At 40.0% G+C, this 26,953-nt stretch overlaps 1 protein-coding gene across 1 annotated transcript in view; it reads left to right on the forward strand.

The window, feature by feature from the left end:
- B4GALT5 (beta-1,4-galactosyltransferase 5) overlaps positions 1-26,397 on the forward strand; it is a 77,406-nt gene extending 51,009 nt beyond the window's left edge. Inside the window, exons 2-9 of the mRNA XM_063297071.1 lie at positions 7,440-7,574; positions 12,346-12,456; positions 14,287-14,411; positions 15,877-15,993; positions 17,059-17,246; positions 17,411-17,533; positions 18,234-18,335; positions 24,343-26,397. Coding sequence (XP_063153141.1) covers positions 7,440-7,574; positions 12,346-12,456; positions 14,287-14,411; positions 15,877-15,993; positions 17,059-17,246; positions 17,411-17,533; positions 18,234-18,335; positions 24,343-24,490 — 1,049 coding nt within the window. The 3' untranslated portion in view covers positions 24,491-26,397. The remainder of the gene's footprint in view (positions 1-7,439; positions 7,575-12,345; positions 12,457-14,286; positions 14,412-15,876; positions 15,994-17,058; positions 17,247-17,410; positions 17,534-18,233; positions 18,336-24,342) is intronic.
- Positions 26,398-26,953: the final 556 nt, after the last annotated feature.

A 26,953-nucleotide genomic window follows, 5' to 3' on the forward strand; every position in this document is an offset into this window, starting at 1 on the left:
AACCCCCATCTCTCTTGTGAAAAAATGATTAAATATCTCACTTAATTTGCCTAGGAGACTGTTTTGAAGGGCTGCCCTGGAATTGGGGGGGGGGATCCATCTGGCATTAAGGACTTAAGGTAAGACAGTCTTTTATAAGGGATGGCTTGCTCATAGTTCCATTTTTCTTGAAGTCGATTTTCAAAAAAAAAGGTAGAAAGAATGTCCATGTTTGTAATGTGAGCTAGATTATAGTTTTGAGCTTCTAATTAAAATATTCGAAGTGACCTTTTGTTGAACTGTTAAAGCTCAAAATATCACTGTGATCTCTGTAGCCATGGAACTGATTTTTTGTTTTGTTTTGTTTTGTTTACTGTAATTACTGTTTACATAATATGAGTGTAGGAATTGGGCTATTTGGTCCATTTTTTCTGAGTTGTGTTTTCTGTAGTTTAGAAAATGTAACTGAATATAAGGGCAATAGCCTAACTTCTGTTCTGTCTGTGCAAATAGGTTTATAAATAATGAGGTTTAGAGTTTCCTGATACCAGCATAGGTCAGTCTTTATTCCCAAGCATAACAAGCTCTTGACATGCAGCAGGTTGCTGAACTAAATAGCTGAGTTCAGGTTCCTGTATTCTTCCTACACTATACTCTTATCTCTTTTCAGTATTTTGATCTTGTTTAAGTTCTTTTTTCTGGCTCTTTAATTGTTAACACTTTTTACCATTTTACCCTCTATCATGTTCAATAATCAGTTTCCAGAACTTCAATAATAAGCTTCCAGAAAGAGTTCTAATTTCATCCTGGTCCTCTTTTGAGGTCAGGATGGCTATTTCTTTAAGTATGGAACATTTCTAGGAAGATTTAAGCAGTGTGCATTTTGAGTTCAAAAGAGTTCAAACTCAAAATGCTTTGTACGTGTTCATAGTAATCAAGATAAGACTAGTATGTTCATGTTAATAGACACCCCCACCCACCCTGATCTGACTGCTTTTATACTTGCTCTTGTACTTTTTAAATAAATCCAAACTGGATGCTGGTAATGAAGATTGCTTTTCTAAAGTTCAGTTAGCTTATTAAAGGTATTGTCTCTCTGGATGTCACAAGCAATAAATGGAAATTTAAGGTATATGTAATGATTGCCCCAGCCCAAATACTCAGACTCACAAGAGGCTGCTATATGAAATCTGATTTATTAAGGAACTAAAGGCAAATACAGACAAAGCTGAGAATGAGCAAAAGCACGCCAAATACAAACTTAAACCCTTGGTGCAAACGTATCCCGCCTCCCTCGTAACAGCCCCGCCCGTCACAGGTGCTAGCAATCATCAGAGCGCTAGCCTGGGAAAGTAACCTTGAATGCAGTAGATAATGCAAATACATTCCAGAGCAAAGCCAAAAGATAACGACTCCCATCCTCCCGAGAAAGATGAAACACGCATCCAGCTAATGACATGCGAAACGTTACGATGTATCAAAGACATTGAAACGGCGAACATGACATACCGCCCCCCTAAAAATACCCTTAGGGACCCGGTTTAGTGGGATAAGCCGAGTGGAAACGGGCAACTAGAACAGGGGAAGCCACATCTGGTGCAGCGACCCACTCTGGATGAGGGAAATGTTTCCAGCGAACTAAGTATTGCAGAGTATTGCGAAGGCGTCTAGAGTCCAAAATTTCTTTAACTTCAAAGTGTTGCTGACCGTCAATCATGATGGGGGTTGGAGGTGGAGGTTGGCGATGCCAGCGGTCAGAAGGAATAGTCGGTTTGAGCAAACTGCAATGAAAAACAGGGTGTAAGCGTTTGAGATTATGAGGCAAGTCAAGTTTAAAAGTCACAGGGTTAATTTGAGCGGTAATTGGGAAAGGACCCACAAATTTAGGAGCCAGTTTCTTGGAAGGTTGTGAGGACTTTATGAACTTGGTGGAAAGGTAAACCGAGTCCCCTACTTGAAATGCCGGCTGAGGGGCACGCTTCCGATCAGCATACTGTTTATAATCCAATTGTGCATCAGCTAGTGCCTTTTGAATCATTGGCCAGGAGTCTGCCAGTTGCGTTGCCCAATCACCCGGCGTGGCTGATCCGCCTGAAGGTTGAGGTAGATCCGGGATGGGTACAAAGTCTTTACCCTGGGCCACACGAAATGGGGTTTGGCCGGTGCTTTGATGAACTGCATTGTTGTAAGCCACTTCGGCAAAAGGGAGGAGGTCTACCCAGTTGTCCTGCTGGTAATTCACAAAAGCTCGAAGGTACTGCTCCAGAGTAGAATTTAAAGCCTCTGTGGCCCCGTCCGTCTGGGGATGCCACGCCGTGGACAGGGCTTGCTTCGTTCCTAACAATTTGAGGAACGCCCGCCAAAATTGCGAGGTAAATTGTGTGCCCCTGTCCGAAATCAAGTGGGAGGGACATCCGTGTAGCCTGTACACGTGTACCAGAAATAGGCGGGCCAATTGACGTGCCGACAGAATGGACACGCAAGGGATGAAGTGGGCTTGTTTTGAGAAATAGTCTTTGACCACCCAAATGACAGTTTTGCGTTGACTGGGTGGTAATTCAACAATAAAGTCCATGGAAATTTCATCCCAGGGGCGAGAAGGGGCAGCCACCGGCTGCAGCAGTCCCTGAGGCTTCCCCACCTTGCGCTTAGACATTGCACAAACAGTGCAGGAGGCAATATAGTCCTTGACATCTTTGCGTAATGTGGGCCACCAGAACTGCCTCCGAACTAGGTGCAAGGTTTTAACAAACCCGAAGTGACCCGCCAGTTTGTCATCGTGTGAACGTAGTAACGCCTCTTTTCTGAGGCTTTCAGGGACGTAGAGGCGGTTAGATTTCTAAGCGAAGCCTTGGTCAAAAGTAACATTGTCTTTATTTGCCAGCAACCAAGTATCAGTTTTCAGCTCTTTTAGAAACTTTTGTTGCAACTGGGAAGGAATTGACAAAGCGCTCGGCTGGGCGGCGTCCGCAGCGGGTGGCTGCCGCGCGCGTGTTTGGCTACGCGTCACAGCCTGCATACCCAATTGGGGCGCCGTCCACAGGGTGCTAACCACTTTTGGCGCTGCCCCAGAGTCCTGAGGTTGCCTTGACAACGCATCAGCCAGGAAATTCTTTTTCCCCGGAATAAACTTCAGTTGAAAATTGAACCGATTAAAAAATTGAGCCCAACGGACTTGTTTTGGGCTCAGTTTTCGAGGGGTGCTAAGAGCCTCCAAGTTTTTATGGTCGGTCCACACCTCAAAGGGATGATTTGCCCCCTCTAATAGATGCCGCCAGGCTTCTAATGCAGCTTTTACTGCGAATGCCTCTTTCTCCCATACATGCCAACGTCGTTCAGTCTCGGAGAACTTGCGTGACAGATAGGCGCATGGCTTGAGGCATCCTGTCCCGTCTTGTTGCATCAACAATGCCCCAATAGAGTAATCGGAGGCATCAGCCTGCACCACAAAAGGTTTTGAGGGATCAGGATGTTGCAAAATGGGCTCTTTGATAAAAGCTGCCTTAAGCCGCTCAAACGCCGTTTGACAGGCAGGCGTCCAGCACAGCAGCACCCCTGGGTTCTTTACTCTCCGAGTATCTCCCAAGCCCTTGGTTCGGAGCAAGTCGGTTAGCGGCAAGGCAATTTCAGCGAATCCCCTTATGAATAATCTGTAGTAGTTACTGAACCCCAGGAAACTTTGAAGTTGCCTGCGGGTGCGGGGGCTTTCCCAGTCCATGATAGCCTGCACCTTGGCAGGGTCCATTTCAATGCCTTTATCTGAAATTCTATACCCCAAATAGTCAATTTGTGTCTGGTGAAATGCACATTTAGACAGTTTGGCATACAATTCTGCTGATCTAAGTTTACTCAGCACCTTTTTTACCAGAGACACATGCTCTTCCATGGTTTCAGTATAAATCAATACATCATCCAAATACACCAATACCCCCTTAAACAGATGCTCATGCAGTACTTCATTGATCAATTGCATAAATACCCCAGGGGCCCCGGCCAAACCAAAAGGTAACACCTTATACTGGGATGCTCCCAATGGGCAATTGAAGGCAGTTTTCCACTCATCGCCTTCCTTGATTCGTACACGATAATAAGCTTCTCTTAAATCGAGTTTAGAGAAGATCTTTCCCTTCGCCAGATGTGACAACATGTCCTTGATCAATGGCAGGGGATATTTATTGGAAATTGAGACGGCATTTAATCCGCGGAAATCGGTACAAAGTCTCAATGTCCCATCCTTTTTTGGGCGGAAGAGAACCGGCGCCCCCACCGGTGAATTCGCCGGCTCGATGAATCCGCGCGCCAAATTTTTGTCCACAAAGTCTCTCAACAGAGTCAGTTCCTTTTGTGTCATGGAATAAATCTTTGGCTTGGGCAATTGGGTGTTGGGCACCAGCTCAATGGCACAGTCCGTTTTTCGATGAGGGGGCAGTTGGTCGGCTTCCTTTTCGCCAAACACATCAGCAAACATCCGGTACTCCGGCGGCAAGCCTTCCAGAGGAAGGTCCGGGAGATGCGGAGTCACCGCTGCCGCAACCCCCACCATCTCCTCTGGGGTACCCTTCCCCTCTGTCGCTTGGTAGAAGCCATCCCTAAACGTGATAGTCCGGTAAACCCAGTTTATTTGAGGATTTTGCTGAACCAACCAGGGCACCCCCAACACCACCAAGGGACCCCCTACTGGGGCCACGACAAAAGACAAACCTTCCCGATGGCTGCCCAGCTGCAAGGCTACCCGCCCTGTGAAATGGGTGACCGGTTTGCCCCCTGCCATGGACCCATCCAGCTGTGTAAAGGCGATGGGTCGCTGTAAAGGGAAAATAGGTAGCTCCAGAGCCGCTACCACATCGGGGTGCATTAGACACCGGGAACACCCCGAATCAATCATGGCCCATACTTCTACAGTCTTGGATTGGGAGCCCAACTTCAACTTCACCGTGAGAATGCGGTAACTACCACTCACCGATGAAGGCTCGCGCCCTTCTTCCACCACCTGCCCTGCGGCGCCCTTTAAAGCAGGTGGCTGGCGTTTCCCGCCGGCTGCAGTAGTTCGGGCTCACCCTCATCCTCGTAGAACATCACATCGTCTCCCTCGGTTTCAGCCACCGCGGCTTTCTGCTTCCTCGGCAGGGCAGGGGACTTCGTCGGCGGCTTGCCGAGCCGTTCCTCTCCCTTCGCCTTCGGGCACGCCGCCACTCGATGCCCCTCCTTACCACATCTCAGACACAGGCCTTTTGCATACCGCTTCTCTCGCTCCTCATCCCAGGGTCGTTGTCCTGGTCGCCCCCCGGTGCTTGGTGGGCGGCTGGGCTTCACCTCCCGCCCCGATTTGGCGGTCTTTCGATGGGCGAAGATCTCATGGGCATGCTCAGCCCTCCCCGCCAGCTGGATCCATTCGTACAGTGTATATGGGTCGTCCCTCTCCAAGGACCAGCGCAGCACCTCTGTGTTCAGGCCATCCTTGAATAACTCGATGATAGTAGCTTGGGACCAGTCATCCACCTTCCCAGCCAGCGCTTTAAATTCTAGCGCATAATCAGCCACGGATCTTGACCCCTGCTTAAGTTCTTTCAGAGCTCGCTTTGCCCTCTCTTTCGCCAGGGGATCCTCAAAGTGTTGTCTCAAGGCCCAGAGAAACTCGTTGAATTTCTCCAGTTCAGGCGCTTCCGACTGGCACATCTGGACATACCAGTCTGCCGCCCTCCCTTTCAGTTTGGTGGCAATGGTGATGATCTTTGCCTTTTCTGATTGAAAAAGCGACCCCCATTCTTCCATGTAGGCTTTAGCATTCGTCAGGAAAAATGAGAGTTTGGTCGGGTCCCCATCAAACTTGACAGGGAAGTCTCTCATCCCGCCCCCCGCCGGGCTGCGCCCCGCCACCGGGGCTACCAGGGTTTGTGCTTCCCGGGCTCGCGGCGGCATGGGACCCTGGGGCGGCCGCACCGGCGATGCTGCTATTTCCATCTGGACCGTCTGGTCCTCCTCGCGCCTCCGCGCCGGCCGTCGCTGCTCCGGGGACTGCCCATGGGACGAAGGGGTTGAATGCCGTTGGCTTGATCCTTCCCGGGTTTCTCTCAACGAGGTCACATCTAGACTCAGCTGCTTCAGTATCGTTTCTAACGAGTCCATTTTTGACTCCAGCACTCGGATACGATCCGGGGTGGGGGAGCTCTCCGTTGGCTGCACCTGAACCACGGTGGGGGATAGTGGGTATCTCTGCCTCCAGGATGGGCCCCCCACCACCGTGACATCCCCTTGGGTCTCATCCCAGGTGACCAGCTCACCCGGAGAAGTTACGGTAGTCTCCGGGGCAGTTTTCATGCCCCCGGCTTCACCCTCCGACTTGGAGCTCGCCTCTTCTAGGATGGCTGACAGCTCCCCCCCTTGGGACGGTCGGTCGGGTTGCCTCACGGTCGAGTCCAGTTCCCCTTCTTCCATCATCATGATGTCGGGCTCGGTCATCGCTGGCGCTCTCCCTCACAGGGTTAGACAATTTGTCTTTTCCTGGACAGGGGCCAGCGGAATTGGGATCTTAGAATTCTCAGCTTTATGTAATGATTGCCCCAGCCCAAATACTCAGACTCACAAGAGGCTGCTATATGAAATCTGATTTATTAAGGAACTAAAGGCAAATACAGACAAAGCTGAGAATGAGCAAAAGCACGCCAAATACAAACTTAAACCCTTGGTGCAAACGTATCCCGCCTCCCTCGTAACAGCCCCGCCCGTCACAGGTGCTAGCAATCAGAGCGCTAGCCTGGGAAAGTAACCTTGAACGCAGTAGATAATGCAAATACATTCCAGAGCAAAGCCAAAAGATAATGACTCCCATCCTCCCAAGAAAGATGAAACACGCATCCAGCTAATGACATGCGAAACGTTACGATGTATCAAAGACATTGAAACGGCGAACATGACAGTATAGGATTGAAGCAGCAATATCAATTGTATTTGAGTAGGAAATAAATGGATTTCATGTGCAAGGCGGTAACCATTGCTGTTAAAAAGTAATCTGTTCTCTTACATTCAAAAGAATTTACCAGCTGTAATGGTTGGGATGCTTGACTATGATCAGGGAAGGTTAAGTTCATGTCCTCACCTATGGAAAGTCACTTGGTAACTTTAGGTTAATTAGTGCACCTCAGTCCAAACTATCTCTCAGGTTCTGGTTATAAGATAAAAAAAATTGGAGGAGAAAAGTTGGGTTCTAAATATAACAAAATAATGTGTATGTTTCTTAGTATCCTTTTGTTCTGAAATGTTTTGGGATATAGATTTCTGGAATTGTATTTCTAGAACATAACTAAATATATTTATCTTAAATTTATTTATTTTAAAATATTTAAATTGCACGATAACTTTCTGAAATATTGGTGAAAAAGGAGGAGTGGTTTCTGAAATAGTTCAGAATTCATTCTCTTTTTCAGAAAGCTATAACTAGTCTAACCTTTGTTTTCCTGCAGTGAACACCTACCTCTTCATGATGCAAGCCCAAGGTATCATGATTCGTGAAAATATGAGAACGATAGGAGCACAGGTTTATGAGCAGGTGGTCCGCAGTGCCTATGCCAAGAGGAACAGCACTGGAAATGACTCTGGTATGCTTTATGGGGAATGGGGTAATTTCCATAAAATGTTAGGAAAATTTCTTTTTGTCTGGCTTTATAAAAGAAGAAATGTGAAGTTTTCAGAGATTTGCTGAATGGAATGAATTGATTTATAAGCTGTGTGGAAGTCTAAGGGATTCAGATAGTATTTGTTAAACTACGGAAGTATTTATTTTCTCTTTGAAGATGCAAAGCAGAATCCTGCCTCTTAAATACTTAAAATGTCTTTGGTAATTGCTTTAGAAGTAGTGGTGCAGCTGACAAACCAAAGTGGAAGACACCATTCTTTGAAAATTAAAATTAGCTTCATTGTTCCTCAGCTATTTAATAGGAAGAGTAAGTCCTGGTTTGTTCATTCTAGAAGTGGGCGTAACACTTAGGCTGGAGCAGTGCTTCTCGCTCTTCAGCTGGTTTATGTGGTATGACCAAGAAGTCACTGATGCACAGAACAGGAAGTTCTCTGTTGCAGCAACCAACTTTGGTAATCGCTGTCGACGTAGATCTGTTTATATTTATCACGACCAACTTGTAGATATGCGTGGTATCTTATTCCAGCCTTTAGTGACATATGGGTGGATCATAATCAAAGTCACTGCTGTGAGATGGGCAGCCATATAAATAATACAAACAAATAACTGTGGCTTTTAAAAAGAATGTTCTGTTTTAATTTTTGAATTCTATTTTAAACACCACTTGAACACTGAGATTTTACTTCTAACCCACCCAGTAGTCAAATTCTCCGGGTGGATTACATAGTTACTGACATAAAAAAGACAAGAGAAACGGTGCAACAATAAAGGAAAGATATAAGACACATAAAAACTACTATTCTACTATGAAGCAGGGACTTTAAAATCAAACTGAATATAAAAGTATAAAAATAACTGGTTATACTTATACTACTACTAATAAATAATATAAGGGCTTGACTAGAGAGAATGATGCATCAGAGAAGGTTAAAGTATTAAATATCAGGCTAGAGGTCCATTTGTACTGCAAGGGCAATTCTCTGCTCTCTTTTCCTGCTCTAGCTTCATTTCTGAGAACTAAAACGTTGTATGTAGTCAAAATTATTTCTGTACAAAAGTATAACCCCTCTCTCCTTGGAGTATGCATTGATTATGCTTGGCTGAGGAAATGCTATTAGCTGGAATGTTAGTGTCCATGATATAAATGATATATTTATATATTGTATTTATATTGTATGTTCGCTGTTTTAATTGACTATTTTTGTCCTAACAGCCAGGAACCACGCTGAGACAAGGAATAGGTCTCTAGTGTTTTATTACTGCTACATAACAGAGAATCCTAACAAACTGAAGAAGCGTGGGAAAAACCCAGACATATAAACCCCAAAGACTGAGGCGGGCCCGATCTGTGTCTCTTTGAATGGCCACCTAATTCCTCAGTACTACGCATGCGCTTTACAGCCTGGATGGGAGCCCCCTGCTCGCCATCCTCACTCATGACAATTTTATTGTAAACTGCCCAGAGTCCCCCAATGGGAGGAGACGGGCGGGGACAAATTTAATAAACAAACAAATTATTACATCCTAAAATGAGCAAGCATGCTTTCACAGAAGCTGTTCTCTGTGTTGATATGTTACTTGAGTTACTACAGTAGTCCCCAGTTTAAGAATTAAGTTCATTCCCAAGATCTTCCCTTAAGTTGAATTTGTATGTAAGCCGGAACAGTATGATTGTATAATACTGTATGAGTAGTATTGTGTATTTAACTCGAATCATTGTGTATTTAACTCGAATCATTGTGTATTTAACTCGAATCATTGTGTATTTAACTCGAATTTTGCTACAATAGGTTCCATTCGTAACTATTGTCTGTTGTCCGTAAACTGGGCATGTACTGATGGTAAAATGCACTTATTCTCATTTGCCCGGCACTGTCTTACAGTAACATCATTTAATTTCCCTACCGCACTCAGGAAAAGGAAACGATTGCTAATTCCTGTTTTGCAAGATTTCAGGCTTCTATAGGCATCCACGTATATAACACTGCCTTGCAAATCTCACATTTTTTTTTCCAGATTTCCCAGCCAACCGTATCTTTGAAAATTTCAACTGTTTCCATTTCTTAAAGCATTTTTCTGAGATAGTTGGAAAAAAAGACTGTGCAAGATGATATGCAGCAAAACAGCTGCCAAATGTATTGCTAGGATACACCATTCACATTGCATCATAGGATGACCTTTCATCTGTTCGATCCAACTCCCCTTCAGTAGTTCCCTTGTACCATCTGAGATTAAAAAAAATAATAAAGCTTACACGAAGTGTACGGTTGCAGTTTCTAGATGAAAGTAAAGTTCAAGGTATCTATGGAAAGAATATCATGATTTACCTGCTTTTGCTGCTGCTACTATCAATACAATAGTAGGAGCAAAATAATTTTATTCTCCATCCTTTCCTCCCTAATAATTATCCAATATATGAAGAATTTTACAGTTCTTAACTATTTTATTTTCATCTTAGAGCAATTTGAAATTAATTTAAGGTCCCATAGCAGTTTACAAAAAGAAAAAAAAAGCTTGGTGGTTGGAGATTTGAATGTATGGATCCTGTATATTTGCTCTGGATGTATCATTGTATTTAGAGAGTTATGCTGCCTCTGAACTCATTCAACAACTTTGTTTTTGCATATAATTTTCTCATCAAAATTGGCATATTGCCACATGGACACTGATGGGCCCATATATAAGAAAGTCACAGTAGTTTCATTAGGAGTGAAATAGTAAAATTAAAAAATGAGCATTCTGAGTAATTTATAATTTATTTATAATAGAACTGTTGTATCAAGAATAAATTCATGAGTTGAAATTCTAGTTGTCTAAGTATGCATTATTCAGATCTGCACAAAGTGTAACCATCATGAAAATGATTAAGATAAAATAAAATAAAACAAGAAAAAAAGTAGGAATTACTGGCTTGTTGTTGATAAGAATGTATGTATTGCTATGATAGTAACATGTAAGCTAATCCGCTACCACTAATGGAGTGCCTTGTGTTGTGGTCTTAATTTTAGTTTCATGTTGGCCTCCTTCACAGTGAAATACGAGCATGCCGCTGTAATTATTACACAATTATTACACATTCTGATGGCTAGACTCTTAACAGTATGACCTTGAAAGGATGGAGGATAATCTCAATTTTGGACAAAACAATTAGAAGTTTTATCTTGTACTTTAGTCTGCATGCCCTCATAGATTTGCTGTGTTAGTTAAGGACTAGTAAAATGTTCATCATCAATGCTAGGAAACATACTTGTCACATAAATCATTTTAAAATCGATGATTATGTAAATATGTGCAGCCAGCTGGAAAATTTGTTCACGTTTGTCATAGACAACAGCACAGAGGCAGGTTTTCCCTATGGCTACTCTGGATCTTTGGAATTCTCTTCTTTCTGAAGTGAAGATGGTTTTCTGTTTTGGAAACAGGTGAAGACCATTCTGTTTTATTTGGCCTTCAGCAGATAGACTGAAGATGTTGAAAAGCTAGACGTCCCTGTTAGTTTTGATTTGATGCCTGTTATTTATTTTGGTTATTTTATTATTATTATGTTTCACTGTTATGAATTGCTCAGAGTCTCGCAAAATGAATGGGATATGATATTGTAAACTAAAATAAACAAGTTGTAAATAAAAATACGTTGCAGCATATAAATTGAAATAGGCCTGATTAAAACATTCAATCATGTGGATATAAGAAATGGGAAAATAATGTAATCTGTTATTGATCCCAAGGATCAACCTCTTCCTCTTAAATCAGTGTTAAGTACTTAACAGTGGACTGTAGCTAATGGGAGAGAGAGTATATTATTTGTTTTGGTTTCATTTGTGTTGATGCATTACAGACTCTTAAAACTGCAGTCAGAAACATTGAGTGTCTTGCATTATATTAGGTGGTTCTGTCTAGTTCAGAATCCGCGTGACGGGGTGAGCTCCCGTTGCTAGTCCCAGCTCCTGCTCACCTAGCAGTTTGAAAACATGCAAATGGAGTAGATTAATAGGTACCGCTTCGGCGGGAAGGTAACGGCGTTCCGTGTAGTCATGCTGGCCACATGACCACGGAGGGGTCTACGGACAACACCGGCTCAGCGGCTTAGAAACGGAGATGAGCACCGCCCCCTAGAGTCGGATACGACTGGACTTTACGTCAAGGGAAACCTTTACCTTTATCCACGATTTTAGATGCATTTTTTTTCCAGCTCTATTTGGAACCACCAGGGATTAAACTTTAAATTCAGTGTGCAGATGCTGTATTAATGAACTAGTATCTTTTTTCTCAACAAAAATGGCTTCCTTTGTCAAAAGAGATAGATCAGCTAATTTTTTATAGCCAGGGCCATATATTTTGCTTGTATCAAGTCTCCATAATTCTGTCTGCTTCTACTTTCTATTTTCCATAATAAAAACACAAGTGTTGCTTTCATGGTACTATTGACATATAAAATATGAGTGCAGAATGGCATATCCTAAAATCTTAGGAATATCTCAAATGGGTAAAATAAAATGATGTATTGATCCAACTGTCAGTATCTCTTACTGGCTTTATAGATGTTTAATGGATGGAATTTCTTTTCTATTCTTTGAGAGGGAATTTCATTTCTTAAATAGGAAATAAATTATATGAAACTGCTTGTTTGTGTTCTATAATACTACAGATATTAAGAAACAAACCTAATGACTTGGCTAAAGTCATTGGAAAAAAAAAGTTTGAATAGCAATCTTTTCTCTCTCTCCCATCAGATTATCCTCTTGATTTGAATCACAGTGAAAGCTTTCTGCAAACAACTTTCCTTCCTGAAGATTTTACTTACTTTCCAAATCATACTTGCCCTGAAAGGCTCCCTTCTATGAGTAGGTTTTGTTATGGTTTACATAATCACTCTTCTTTTTCCAGTTATATGCTCACATATGTAAAGTCATGTTCCAACCAGAGAGAGATTCTCTGAAACCCTTTTAATTTTAATGTTGCTCCATATGTTTTAATAGTTTTTAATGGAATCTGAATTCAATTTCTTTAACTTAGAATTAATTATTTATGTAGTATGTTAAATAGATTGCTGAGATAATTTCATACCATGGAGAAAACTGCAGCTTACCTCCTTGAGTTGTTTCACACTACTTCAAGGCTTCATCCAACACTTTCAACATGTACAGAAGCCACTTCTGAAACTGCTGGATTAGGCATTGAAGCTGCACCAAGTGAAGAAACACAACTGTTTTGTTTATAGAAAGTGGGCAGGGGGTATTGCTTAGCTAAACAGATTCAAAAGGGTGCCCCATTGAATATTGCTTGAAGTGAAGCATCCCTTCAAGGCTTTACATGGTCCAGAAATTAGTTTATTTGTATTTAAAAAACAAGCTATTTGTTTCTTAGTTCATGTGCAGGCTTTCCCACCTGTGGGATCGGAGAGGAATAGAGACCTTTTACCACACTATCATATGTAGATTGGGATTACTTTCACATTTAAAGGTAGCTTGTAGTCATCAAGAACATCTTATTCCCCCTTGGCACATGAAGACTCTTAGATATCCATAGAGGCCATGGAAGAACACCTAAAAGGATACAGGTGGTCCTTGCTTAATGACCACATGTTCACTGACCATTCAAATTTATAACAGCACTGAACGAATGGTACTTAACGACGGTCCTCATAATTAGGAAGGTCACAGCATCCCCGCAGTCATGTGATCACCATTTGCAATCTTCTTTGCTGGCTTCCTACAAGCAAAGTCAATGGAGAAGCCTGCAGGAGTCACAGATGGCAACCACGTGACATTGCACTTAACAATGGCATGGGATTTGCTTAATGACAACTGAAAGTGCCAAAATTTCCATCGCTAAGCAGTGTGGTTACGTGATGTTGCTTTTTATAGCCATGTTGCTTAGCAACGGGAATTCCAGTTCCAATTACTGTTATTAAGTGAGGACTAGCTGTAATGCCTGAAATATATGGCCTAAACCTGAACAGGATTATGCTAGAATCTTGAATTCCAGCCATGCCTGCCATTTCTAAAGGCTGGTATATCTCATGAGGCATTATAAGTCCACATATTTGAAATCTTTATGCTTCAACACAGTGTTTGTTAAATTTCTGCTGTCTTATTTCGTTCATTACATGATTATATCAATGAAGGGTAATGAAGCCTAGTAAAATTAATTGTTTTGTTACTCCTAGTGAATAGCAATTGCCCTTCAGCAAGTCTGGCAAACCCAAGCACCCAAACCCAAGTTTGTTCTATGTGGAGCCTGTGTGCTTCCTTTCTTAATTGTTCAGCAGTACAATACGAATGTGATATTGTCATATGTAACAGCTGGTACTTGGTTATTCTTCTAAATGAAGTATAGATAATACCCAACCACTACTTGACCATAAGAGGCTTCTAATTAGTATACAAACAGTAACATAGTAACCCTTCAAACTTTATTTGCGAGATATGGCATCTCCTTATAATCTGTAGGTTAAGTAAATTTATTGTCTTCGTACTATTGCTCAGAAAGTAATGATTAAAATAGTAAAGGGATGAGTTGATCCTGGAAATTTCAGTTGACGACAAAATAGCAACAAGAGTGGTATAACTTACAACATGCATAATACGATAAGGAAATTCAGGTTTTGCAAAACAAGTTAACAGACAGAGCTGTGCTTGCTGCTTCTCATTTTCTGCTATTTATGTACACAGAGGGCCCTACTGATGTAAATATGAGCGAAATTAGTATGGATGAGATCCACCAGTTCTTCTCTCAAGACCCTACTATCAAATTAGGAGGCCATTGGAAGCCTAACGACTGCTTGCCTCGCTGGAAAGTAAGCTAGAGAAAGGGAATGCTGAAAATAATCGTGCTATACCTTCTTGAATCATAAGTTTGCTGTGTGCAGGACTTAGATTTTTCTTCTGAAATGCTTTTTGTAGAAGCTGCTGGCCTTATAATTCGGGGGTGGGGGGCGGCGGTTGTAGCTGTTAAGTTCCCTCTAATGGAAGAGAATATCAGTAGCTCAGGGTTGAAACTGTGGAGTTCTTGGTGCTCTTTGAGCTTGGTTGTTTGCTTGCAGACATGTCATTACCCAACTAGGTAACATTATCAGTGAGACTCGCATGTAAGTTGCAAGCAGCGTTTCCAGCACTACTAATTTCTCCACTTTTGAAATCTCATTTCAAGTACAGATCCCAGGAATGTTAAAAATAAAATTAGGAATCTGTCGTGAAGAACTGGAGTGCTTCCCACTCTGCCTTACATTTTGTGTATCCTATGCAAATGATGGACCTTTATCACATTTTCCTAAGGCTCCTGTATATGTCAAAGGATGCAGTGGAGCAGATTTATGATCACAATTAGTATCTGGGTGAAAACACCTAACCCAACATTGTGTTGGTTTGGTTTTTTTGTGGATTAATCTCAAAATTTTCATGCAGTATGGTTGGAATGTCAGTCCTGAGTTCATAATTGTATTGTTTTTATTGTAGTTTTTTTGTTTGTTATTGCTGTTAGCCACCCAGAGTTATGTCTCACAAGATGGGTGGCAATATAAATCCTTTAAAATAAATAAGTAAGTAAGTAATTTTCATGAACCTCTGGCAATATAAATCCTTTAAAATAAATAAAGTAATTTTCATGAACCTCTCCTATATTCACAGCTCTTCAGGCCTGTTAATATGTTTCACACCAAGTAAGATATGTCTCCAAAAAGCAAATAGGTCCTTACGGCAACGGTATTGCAATAACTGTTTCTTCAGATGGGAAAGAGTGAGGCAGAAGTCAGTATTGCAAAATGGAAGCATCTGAAGTTATAGGCAGTGCTGGTAAATTTGTTTATGAAATCTGGTACATCTTAATATTAATCTTAAGTATTTCCAATATGGTATGTTAATGAAATGAAAGTTCAAGAATCAAGCCTGAAGTCTGCTTTAAATTGTATTAATTATAATCTGGCCTCTTGATGCATGTCAGTAATTAGTATTAGCAGGCAGTGAGGTTTGTTGCTGTTTACAAGGACTGAAATGGTGAGCCCATCTTAACCTCTAAATCAGAACATGTTCTTGGTATCTGGAATCTTATTAGGCTTAAATACATGAATTTGAATTTTGTTAGCTGTGTTGTACTAGAACAGAATTTTGCAAGAACAGGATGTTTAGACAAGTTAGTTGCCCACTGTTAAGGATTTTACTTAAAAATAATGCCCACGTGAGGTTTACATCTTTGCTTGTCTAGTATTGGTAGCTTAGGTTGCTTGCAAGATCTTGGAATTGCTAATGACCTTTCTCTGTCTGCAGGTGGCTATTCTTATTCCGTTCCGCAATCGTTTTGAACATCTCCCCGTTCTCTTTAGACATCTTATTCCAATGTTGCAACGCCAACGTTTACAGTTTGCATTTTATGTTATTGAGCAAGTGAGTTTGCATGTACTATTTTTGTTTTCGGGGTTAATTTCTAGATTTGTGAAGATTGGTTTGTTTTGATAACATTTTCTTACCAAGTCAAATACTGAAGTAATTCCTTTAATGAGGTAACCCACATCATCCTAAAGCCTTGACTGATTGTTCCCCTAGCCAGAAACTTCTACCCATGCAGTGTACAAATACAAAATACTCTTCCAGTTACTGAAACTGCTGGAGGAGGCCTCAGGAGAGAGGTGAAATGATGTACACACTTTATTTTTAGAAGCAAGGAGGCCACACATTGCTTTACAAAACATCTTCAAGGAAATGTTTCACTTGAGCTTTCAAAGTAAAACATTTATTTGAGAATTTGCACAGCTCTGCTAATTTCCTCTCTAGTGATGGAGAAATGCTGATCTGTTGTACAAGAAAGATATGCTCATACTCATAGGGTTTTTGCACAGCAATATTATATCTCCAATGCTCAGAGTATTGTTAGAGTTAACAGTTGGCAAATTTCAAATGAAAAGTCTTCCAAGAGAATTTGTGTTCTGTTTGTTGATTTGAAGTTAAAATCTAAGTATATCTAAAGCAAAAATTTTGGTACTTCCTAAGACATAGTTTTAATTGACTTGATATACTTTGATTATTGGTTCAACTTTTTATGAAACTGAAGAGAGATAGCAGCTCTCCAAATACATACCACTGGATTTAAATTGCTACACTTCTCCTTGATGAAACACTTACAGTGTTTCCATGTTTGCTTGTTTTTTGTACAATTGCCCATAATTATCTGTGTAAGATCCACTTAAGAAGTGGGATTTCGTACTTGTATCAAGACGTGTTTTACCCCCTCCTACAGATTAGGCTGGGATATCATGGGACAAAAGTGCTATATAAATTTTTCATTGCATTTATACTGTACGTGTTGATCAAATTTTGGCCTATGTATCCAGATGGGCATGACATCACTGATTCCAGGCATTTGTTAAACTCCTATCTATCAAGAGTTAGCCTGACAACATTCTGTGTCTTTTTTGGTAAAATACAATTTTTTGTATTGGTTTTCTCTCCTAGGCTGGTAATCAGCCCTTTAATCGTGCTATGCTCTTCAATGTTGGCTTTCGGGAAGCTATGAAGGACTTGGACTGGGATTGTTTGATCTTTCACGATGTGGACCATATACCTGAGAATGACCGTAACTATTATGGATGTGGACAGATGCCAAGACATTTTGCTGCAAAGTTGGATAAGTACATGTATATGTAAGTAACTGCAATTCCCTAGTGAGTTTAAAGCTAAAGGTAGAAAATTATATAGAAGCATATATTGCTTTAGTTAAAACTAATTGAGACAAGCTGCAACAACAACGTATTTGCTGTGACCACTAAAAAACTATTCATTTCACATTATTTTCATGTCTCTATAGCCTTCCTTACACTGAATTTTTTGGAGGAGTGAGTGGCTTGACAGTGGAACAGTTCAAAAAAATCAACGGCTTTGCAAATGCGTTCTGGGGCTGGGGAGGAGAGGATGACGACCTTTGGAACAGGTACCTTGCATTGCAGGGGATGGAGGGGATGGACTGCATGTAAATTCCAACTGATGTGGCCCCATGATATAGTGTCAAATTCTACAAGACCATATGAACAAAAAGAATTGTAATATAAAATTCTAAAGGGGTGATTTTGACAGTCTTTTCTTCAGGAAGTTCATGTCCTTGGGAACATCTTCCATTATATGATCATCTTGGCAATGCCAACTGCCTGAAAGCCTTCCCTATTTTCTTTTTATGCTATTCAGCCCTGTTTTGGCAGCTGCCAGTCTTGCAAGACAACATCTAGAGAATACCCACCTCCACAACCATGTTCTTATCTCTGATGAAATGTTAATCTGCTTCATCTTCCACCTTTACAACTTGACCAAGGAAGTACTGTATATTTCCTGGATACAGATTTTATTCTGTTAGATAAGCTGTTTTTAGAAGTATATAACAACAATACTAGTTATAGCTGTGGCCCATAGGTTCATAGTTGTCAATTTATAAACAGCTTACTCCATTTTCTAACTGAAACATAATCAAAAGGCTGCAACACACCCAATTCAAATGAAAAAGGGTATAAATATGCTAATTTAGGAGATATGTTGGGAGACTTAATTTATGAATAATGTGGACAATGATGTTTGCTCAAATGATTAGTCTTGGCGAATACTGAATTCAGAGCAGCTTAACAACTCCCTTTCTCCTCCAGAGTTCACTATGCAGGCTACTTGGTTACTCGGCCAGAAGGAGATACAGGGAAATACAAGTCGATTCCCCATCATCACAGAGGTGAAGTACAGTTTTTAGGAAGGTAAGTAAAATATTGTGTACATGCAGATTTCCTCGTCCATCAGATGTGTGTGGATCTCATTCTAAATGCTAAAACTCTGCTACCTTAAAAGGTGTGGTGAAGTATAGCAGCTCTAAAGCCTCCAGTATGTATCTTAAACAATGTAGACAAACTATTGTCTGCATTCTCCAATTAGATAGTTGAGCCCGTTAAGACCTTTATCTTAAAAAAGTCCTGCGGATCTTTACTTTGCAACCCAACATTGTTGTGTTGCTGTTCTTTATGATTTCTTATAATCTGAAACTGTATTTCAGTTTGAGTGGAAGATGATTCTAAGATAGAGCTAACTTGCTATCTCTGCAGTAGAAACGTATGTGTGTGTGTGGTCTAAGTACTTATGGTGATTCAGATTATCTTACATCACTGAACCTATCTGTTAATTCAGTGCCTCTTGTCCTTCCAGTCAATACATATTGTCCCCAGCCCTTTCCTAAGTATTGAAAACTCAGCCAAATGTTCAAGTGTTTCTACTAGAAAAGTACAAACGTTGCCTATTCTTAGACTGATTTAAGCAAATTTTTAGGATCCCCCTGCTCTTTAGCTGGCACACATAATGTCTTTGTGACTTCCACTTTCAAGGATATAGTCCATCAGATATTTTCCCATGCCAGCTACAATTATGGCTTGAGTTGTAGTCTTGACCATCAGGAGGATACTACTTACTTCCCACTGAAATAGGCTGCAAAATGATGCCATAGCTCTATCTTCATTATGTGTGGCTGGATGGAAAGTTTGTGCTCACGGTAAATTTTGTATCAAGATCTCATGCCAATCAGTACTAATTGTGCATACCTTGCAAAATGGGTTGTAATGAGATCCTCGTTACTCAATGCTGTATCTGTTACAGTGACCTTTGCATTTATCAAGCACATAGAGATTTCTATAGGCCTGTTTTAATGTAAAATATAAATTTCATATTGCGATATATACTTTCAGTTAATTGCACTTTGGAGCACAGAATGAGCTTACAGTATACAATGTTCTGTTTTAAGTCTCTCCTTCTCTCCAATTAACTGTCATGATCACCGTTGCAATGCTTGTGACATCGCAACGGCTCACATAACAAAGGAAATGGGTACCGGGCGGATTAAGGGAAAAGGCAACTAGCTAACAAAAGAGAGCAACAGGTGCTGGCAACAAAGTATCAACTCTAGCTGGAGGCACAGAAGAGAGAGATACAATGTTGCAAAGAAGGTAATTGACAAGACCCGACCACGAGGCGCGCCTGAGCTGTCAAAGAGATTACGAACCTGATCGCCCGACAATGACCCATCACCGGCCAGGGAAGCAATTAAGGAAACGCCCGGAGCAGAGGAGGGGCTCCACAACCCCTCACCTACCGGCAACAGAACCGACAGGGCTCGGGGCACACTCGGAGTAAGGAGGGGTGGAGCGCTGACCGGCGTGGGCTATTTAAATCCCGTTCCGGCGCGCTCCACTCACTCTCAGCTTTTCCAAGGGCATGCATTCTATACTCAAATAAAACCAGAACCTAAGCCTACACTAGTGTCTGTGTTTTACTGGGTAGCAGGCAGAGCCTGACATTAACCATTTGATGACTTGAGATGAACCATTTATTCCCATTATTCTCTTAGCCTTCATTTTGCTGTGGAAGTTACCGGAAAGAGACTGTGCTTAACTGAGGGATAGAGCAGCTATAATTTAGAAACCTTTCCCCTAACCTCAAGTGTTTGTGAGGCATTGATGCTTTTGCTGAAAGATAAGCAGTCGGAGCCTCAGAACCTCAAGCTGATTCTTGGTTAAAAAATTATTGCTTTGGACCAGAGCTTATATTAGGCCCCATTAAGTCATGAATCACTATTTCATTTAAACCTTAAACCAGTATTTCTCAACCTTAGCCATTTTAAGATGTGTGAACTTCAACTCCCAGAATATCCCAGCCAGCAGTGCTGGCTTGGGTATTCTGGGAATTGAAGTCTACACATCTTAAAAAGGCTAAGATTGAGGAACACTGCCTTAACATTTAAACAGTTTTTTAAGGAAGGCAGGGAAATTTGTGCTTTCTAGAGCACCAACTTTGGGGGAAAGTTGATTTCAAAAGCAACTTTTTAAAATGTTGTCTTCTGCTGTCAATTGCAATTTTTGCCTTCTTATGTTCTAAGTAACCTTCAATTTTTAGTTGCTTACTCAGTTTATTCAAGGACAGTGCTCCTGAGTTTACACGCCGTCTCTTCCTTTTTCCCATTCTCCCTCTTCTGTCATGAAACTGTTATTTGTTTCAGTTCCAGCTGCTAGCATGTAAAAGCAAGCCAATCTAAGGGAGGAAATTTAGACTATGGTTTGCAGGTGATAGATCATTAAATGGTTTAATTGATGAGTAGCTCACTAAAGGGACTTCTATCCCAGCACCATCTTTTCCCTTTCTGCTCCTACTGAAGGAGATGGGGGAAATTACCTGTTGCGCCTTCAGGAATCATGGGATTGTGAATAGGGAGTATTTATGCCACATGCATGGCATTACCTATTTTTGTTCTATTGGTCAAACTTTGCTAGTGGAGAATATATGCTGACAGAGTTTTCTGCATGTGCACTGGGAAAGGTAAATCAATAGAGGTAGCATCTCACGGGTTATAACTCCATCTATGCTAGAGGGGTAGCCTTTATGCCTTATCCTAATGGAGTCTAGTAGGGATCTCTGGTATGAAATTATGCCATATATTGTAACTTCAGGATATGGAACAAGACAGGGGAAGTTGTGTTTGTGTGTGTGTACATGTATGGGCATACATACATGCAGATGCATGCATGCATACACATACACACACAAACACACACGCTCCCAATTGTATATTTGAGAAAAGAAACTTCTCAACTTTAACATCTCAAACTTCAACAAGCAGTAAATTTATAAAGATGTCATTATGAATGCATATAAAAGCTGCAAATGTTATGGAATAAAGAGGATCATGACAGCATATCACAAATGCCATTGTAACAGCATACTTGTACATCTGGAAGATCATTCAGTGTTGTATCATTTCACCAATTATATGCATGGTTAAGATTTCTTATACATTTTGGTCCATTTTTCAAAATGATTTTAAATTTCTTTAAACTGACAGCACATCTATTATCTTGCTTTCTTCATTGCTGTTGAATTGGACTACTGATAACTACATCGCCACACAAAGCCTACTGCTTCTATTGCTGTTGCTTAATAATGTTTTGAATTGAGATCTCTGTCCAGCAGCCTAGTGCTACTGTAACTCATCTGTGTGGACATGCTCATTGTAGGAAATGTAAATGAGAGGAAAGACGAATACAGAATCATGCAGGAGAAAACAGAAGGCTTAATTCTCTGTAACATAACCCTCAAAACTGATGGTGTCATCCATTAATAGGGAATTAGAGTGGGGCATCTTTTCCTTCAGTTGTTTTACTGACTTCTGGTCTTAAAACATTGATATTTTTAATTGCTTCATCATACTGATTTGTTCAGAAAATATTCTATTATTGCAATCATGTCTTTTACTTCTGTTTTACATTGGCTGGATTCATATGTCAAGCTAACCATAATGTAGCTGTTTGGTTTACTATATGTATGTGAACTCAGTCATTGTAATTTATAAATCATGACATACTGCTTCATGAGATGTGAACTCAGTAAATTATTATTTATTCAAACCATATTAAAGAAATTGTGACTTAACAAAATGTGAGAATCAGGCCATATCTTTGCTCTTTGGTAAATCCCAGATGAAATTTTGGTAAATCCCAGATGAATATCTGAAATTGTCAGATATTCTTAGGTAAGCAAAGCATTTGACAAATCACTCTTACTTTTTAGTAAACAAGAAGTATTTACCTTTGAATATTCAAATTCAAGATTTGATGTTCCTGATACTCCACAGATATATGGGAGGACACTCCCATAATTCCCTGCTAAAGCAACCATTGGTTGTGATGGCTGGGAATTCTGGAATTGTCCAACATATCCAGATGGTGGAAACATAATATGAATCACTCTTTCTCCTTGATAATTCCTTGCTAATAAATGTTTATTGGAAACATTAACACACAGCACAAAGAAGATGTAAGCTTCTTGATTTTAGTTTCTAAATTAAATATTGGATGCTCATTTTCTCTTGCCTTGAAGATGTTGTGAATTTTGCTTTGGGGTTTCTTTTCATGGATTTATATGGCCATGCTTGCTTTTTTCACCGACAGATGTAGTCACTGAAATTAGAATTTGCTAATGATAATTGAGTCCAACATTCTGGCTTGTAAACATATGAGCATAAAGAACCTCAGAGATGACTTGTCCTTATTTTCACATCAAGGGCAGTTGTTCCTGACTTAAGAATAGCAAAAGCCTCCTCCCATTAAATTCCAGTTTGCAGCACTGTAGGACTTTGTTCTCCCATAACAATCTGCATTTAGTGCAGCTATAAAAGCTTGAAGGTTGGCGGCCATCAGCTATGTTGCCTTAAAACAGTTTTGACTTCCACAGAATAATCATGGGAATGAATTGCAAATGCCATAATCTCTTCCAGACTGTCAGTTTCTGAAATATATGGCAACAGACTGGACTTCGCCCTGCATCTTTTCAGTTCTGCAGTAGGAAATATGGCAACTTACATGTTGTGACTGAGGAACAATAATGTCATGAGAGCTCTGTGGATAAGGCCAAATCTTAGAATGCCTTGATCACAGACTTTGTGCTTGCACAACCCAGAGTCTCAAAAGGGCCATCCCATTTTAACTTAGTGTGTTATGTGAATTCAACCAGTGTGATTAATTTATAGTTCAGTGTGTCACGTAAACTTAGAAAACTGTGTTAACTGTGATTCATTTAATTATAAGTGTATTCTGCAAACATGTAAGTCAGTTCTTCTTGGAAAATGTATTGCTTGGATTATACATCACACAAATCCATTGTTTATTTAATTAACAGTTGTTGCATAAACCACAATTGGCAGGTTCCCACAGCACTAAGCCATATTATGGTTTTATGCAATGTATAAACCCAAGTTATTGAACTACTAAAAGATTATTTATAAAAAAAAGAAGAAGAAGCGTACCTAAAGCTGCTATTTCTGCTTCAGCCTTTCTCATGAACGTAAGAGAATGGAAGTGTCAGAAAAAGTTTTCATTTATAAAAATGATGTTCGAAATCTATTTAATGGATGAATTTTAGCAAGCAGAACAGTGGATCCATGTTCAGAAGTGAGTCCCATCGAACACACTGATTTATTCCCAGGGTAGTATAGTCTTAGATTTGCTTTCATTATGTAAAATGAGAATGGAATTTTTAAAAATCCACATGTGTTAATATGGTACTGAAAGAGAAGTTTATAATTGGTGATGAGCTTTGTGGAGAAGGAAGTTGGATGTAATAGTGCTTGTTTCTCATCAGAATTGGCCAAAGCAACATGTGCTGCTTAGGAAACTTCTGCCTTGGTTGGGCAACACTAGAAGTTTCAAGGAGGACTAAGAAAGGAACCGGACAATTTAAAATAAAACAGCTTATTTTACAGCTGGTAATTTGTAATGCTTTCATTTTTGCGTGTTGGGTTTGTGTTTTGTGTTTTATTTACCAGGTTCTAAACATTTCAATAAGAATCCATTTTTCTTGTTTAGATATCCAGCTCTGATGCCTGATTCTGTTCACATGACATCCCTACCTATAGTTAATTTAGCCATAGTTTACCCAGTTAACCCAATTGCCTGTGTTTATACAATACTGTGTACATAAACTAATATAAACACAAAATGAAGTTAATAGTGGGATGTGAAGTTTTGGAAAACAGTGAATCTGTCCACTACCTACAAGTCATAGCTCTTAAAGTGGGCACGAGTGAGCTTTTGATGTCTGCAGGTTGCACTTTGATGTTTCTAATAAAGTAAGAAATTACTGATATTCAAAATGTGCACTCATATTAATAGTCTTTTATGTTGCACATTGGAACAATGTTGGCTTTAATGTGTTTTGTTTTTGTTTTAATAGGTATGCACTCCTGAGGAAGTCCAAAGAGAGGCAAGAACTGGATGGCCTCAATAACTTGAACTATTTTCCAAATATTACATATGATACTTTGTATAAAAACGTAACTGTCAGTCTAACACCAGAGCTGGCTCTGGTGAACGAATACTAAGAGAATATGAGAAGAGAACATGTCAAGAGATTGTTTTATAGATGTCTCCTGGACAAGAATAATCTTGTGTCTAATGAAGGATCACAGTATTTTGAAGAATAATTTTCAAAAGTACGCACATAGATCATCCGACTGTAGACATATTCACACTGTCAGTGAGTTCGGACTTGACTTTTTGATTTCTTTTTAAAAGGAACAGTGGTGTGACCTGCGGCTTTTGTCCCAGCACTCTATTTCCTTAAGCAATCTCCAGTAACAAATAGAGAGTGAATGTGTTTTTCTGCTCATAAAACCAGTTTGGCTAAAAAGAAAACTATTGGTTTCTTGACTGAGGGTGCTGGAAACTATCCTGTGAGCTACGGCCATTATTGGAGATGAACTGCTACCTAACCATGACGCCATTCTTCTGCATTTGTGTTTGCCTTGGTTTTCTAATTGACTTGCTTGAAGAAAAAAGATATATATATCTATATATACACACAATCACTTCTTAAAGAAGTATAGATGTATATAAGCTGTATAAATTGTTTTCCTTTATTTTTATTAAAAAATACAGTTCAAAACAGAAGCTGAAGGTTTCCAATTTAACATAACTCAAGTAAGCCCTCAACCGTGCAAGCACTTCAGCACATCAGGATGACACTCATGCAAGTAATTCTCTTCAGGGCTATTTACCAGTTGTTAGTGGGATTGAGACTTAGTCAGGTCATTGGTTATTTTGGAAGTCATAGCACTGTTCATTGGAGAAGGAGGAATCTGGCTTGGGGGGAGTGTATTCTATTCAGAAAAGTGCAAAGACCAATCACATACATTTTTGGAGATGCCTAGTCTTTCTAATGTCTTTTTGTGGTTCCACTGCATTTTGTCTCCATATTCCATAATGGCAGCAGAATATCAGAGAAAATATCTCCTAGTTTTATCTTTGTCAGGGACAAGAGTCTCCAGAAAGTTAACGAAGTTTCCACTTTACCCTGTTACCCTCATATTTTTTGTTTGGTTTAAGTTTGCAGATCATTCGGTCTGTTGTTGGAAAAGTCTATAGTGATTCCTGTAACTTTAATTTTGGGGGAAGGGATTATGAATAGTATTTTGATATATTTATTGTGTAAATGAAACTGAACTAATATAGACTAAAACTGTAGGTTGAAGTTCTTGGGTATGATTATTAACCAGAGAAAACATTGCACAAGTATAGATACTGGGATAAAGATATCCAGACTCCAACTCTTAATTAAAGGAATGAAGGGCATTGAGATTAGTTATAAAAAAAATGTGAATATCAGACAAGTGGTTGGTCCATAATCTCTTACCTAGTTTTTTGTTTAAGCCTGTCATAATGGGTTTGTGCCTTTGTTGTGTTTTGTTTTTCTGGTTTAAAACCAGTCCATCTGTTTATGTAGCATGTACAGACTTTTTTAAACTGGGGTGTGTTACTCTGGTAAAACAAATTGTTCTTTAATATATATTTATAGACAAGGTTTGTGAGTACTTAATGTGAAAAGTACTTTGATCTCTGATTGCATTGTTGCCTTCAGTTGTGTTAATAGGGTTTTTTTTTATGGTTTGGGTTTGGTGGATATATGACCCCCCCACGTACAGCTGTTGCGGGTGTGATTAACCAGACCTATTTCTTGAACCTCAAGAGTTATGAAGGGGTGTGTGTGAGTGAGCGAGCGAGCGAGCACATGTGTGAATCTTACCAGCTGATATGAAAGGGCAGGAAGTCTGTTCTTGAGTTTGCTGATAAGTACGCTTTAAAATGTTTCCTAAGAGAACCTTTATGGTTGCTGCAGAGGTAATAACTTAGCTTTTGTTCTTTTTCTTTTAATGGCACATGAAGCAATAAAGACTTACACATTTTGATAATTTTCAGTTGTGAATAATTCATATATAGTTTTGTTTTGTTTTTTAACTTGGCAGGTTAGTAGAAATCAACATTTTATTTAATGGTGCTTCAGTTGAGAATGTTTTCGATCTGTCTTAATTCACCATGGCATTTCCAAACAGCCATTAGGCAGTGCAGCCCCCCCCCCCCACACACACACACTTTAGATTGTCCAGCCTTGTACTATACCCTCTGAATTACCTCTGCTAAGAAATGCACTTGTTGAAGATTGGTGTGAAAGAGTCAGCTTCACTTCTTAATAGTTCTGGATTGGTTTTTTTCCCCCAAATTATTTTCTTGCCCTTTCTTTAAAAGCGTGGAATATCTTTTAAATGTGCACTGTTATTCTTATCAGATAAGTCCGTTATTATATGGTAAATGTAATTGTTGGAAACATAACTGTCGAACGCATGTGTTGTTATGGTGTTTTTAAAAATCATTTAAAATGTGTACATTAATAACTGAAATTTCAACAGAATGCTCCCCATTTCCATCAGCACTGTCAGCTAATACTGCTAAGGGACAGAACACTATGATTATAAACATGTATGTTTTATATGAGCCATGTGGATCTTTAT

The sequence above is a fragment of the Candoia aspera genome, chromosome 3 (assembly GCF_035149785.1).
Source record: "Candoia aspera isolate rCanAsp1 chromosome 3, rCanAsp1.hap2, whole genome shotgun sequence".
Classification (NCBI taxonomy): domain Eukaryota; kingdom Metazoa; phylum Chordata; class Lepidosauria; order Squamata; family Boidae; genus Candoia; species Candoia aspera.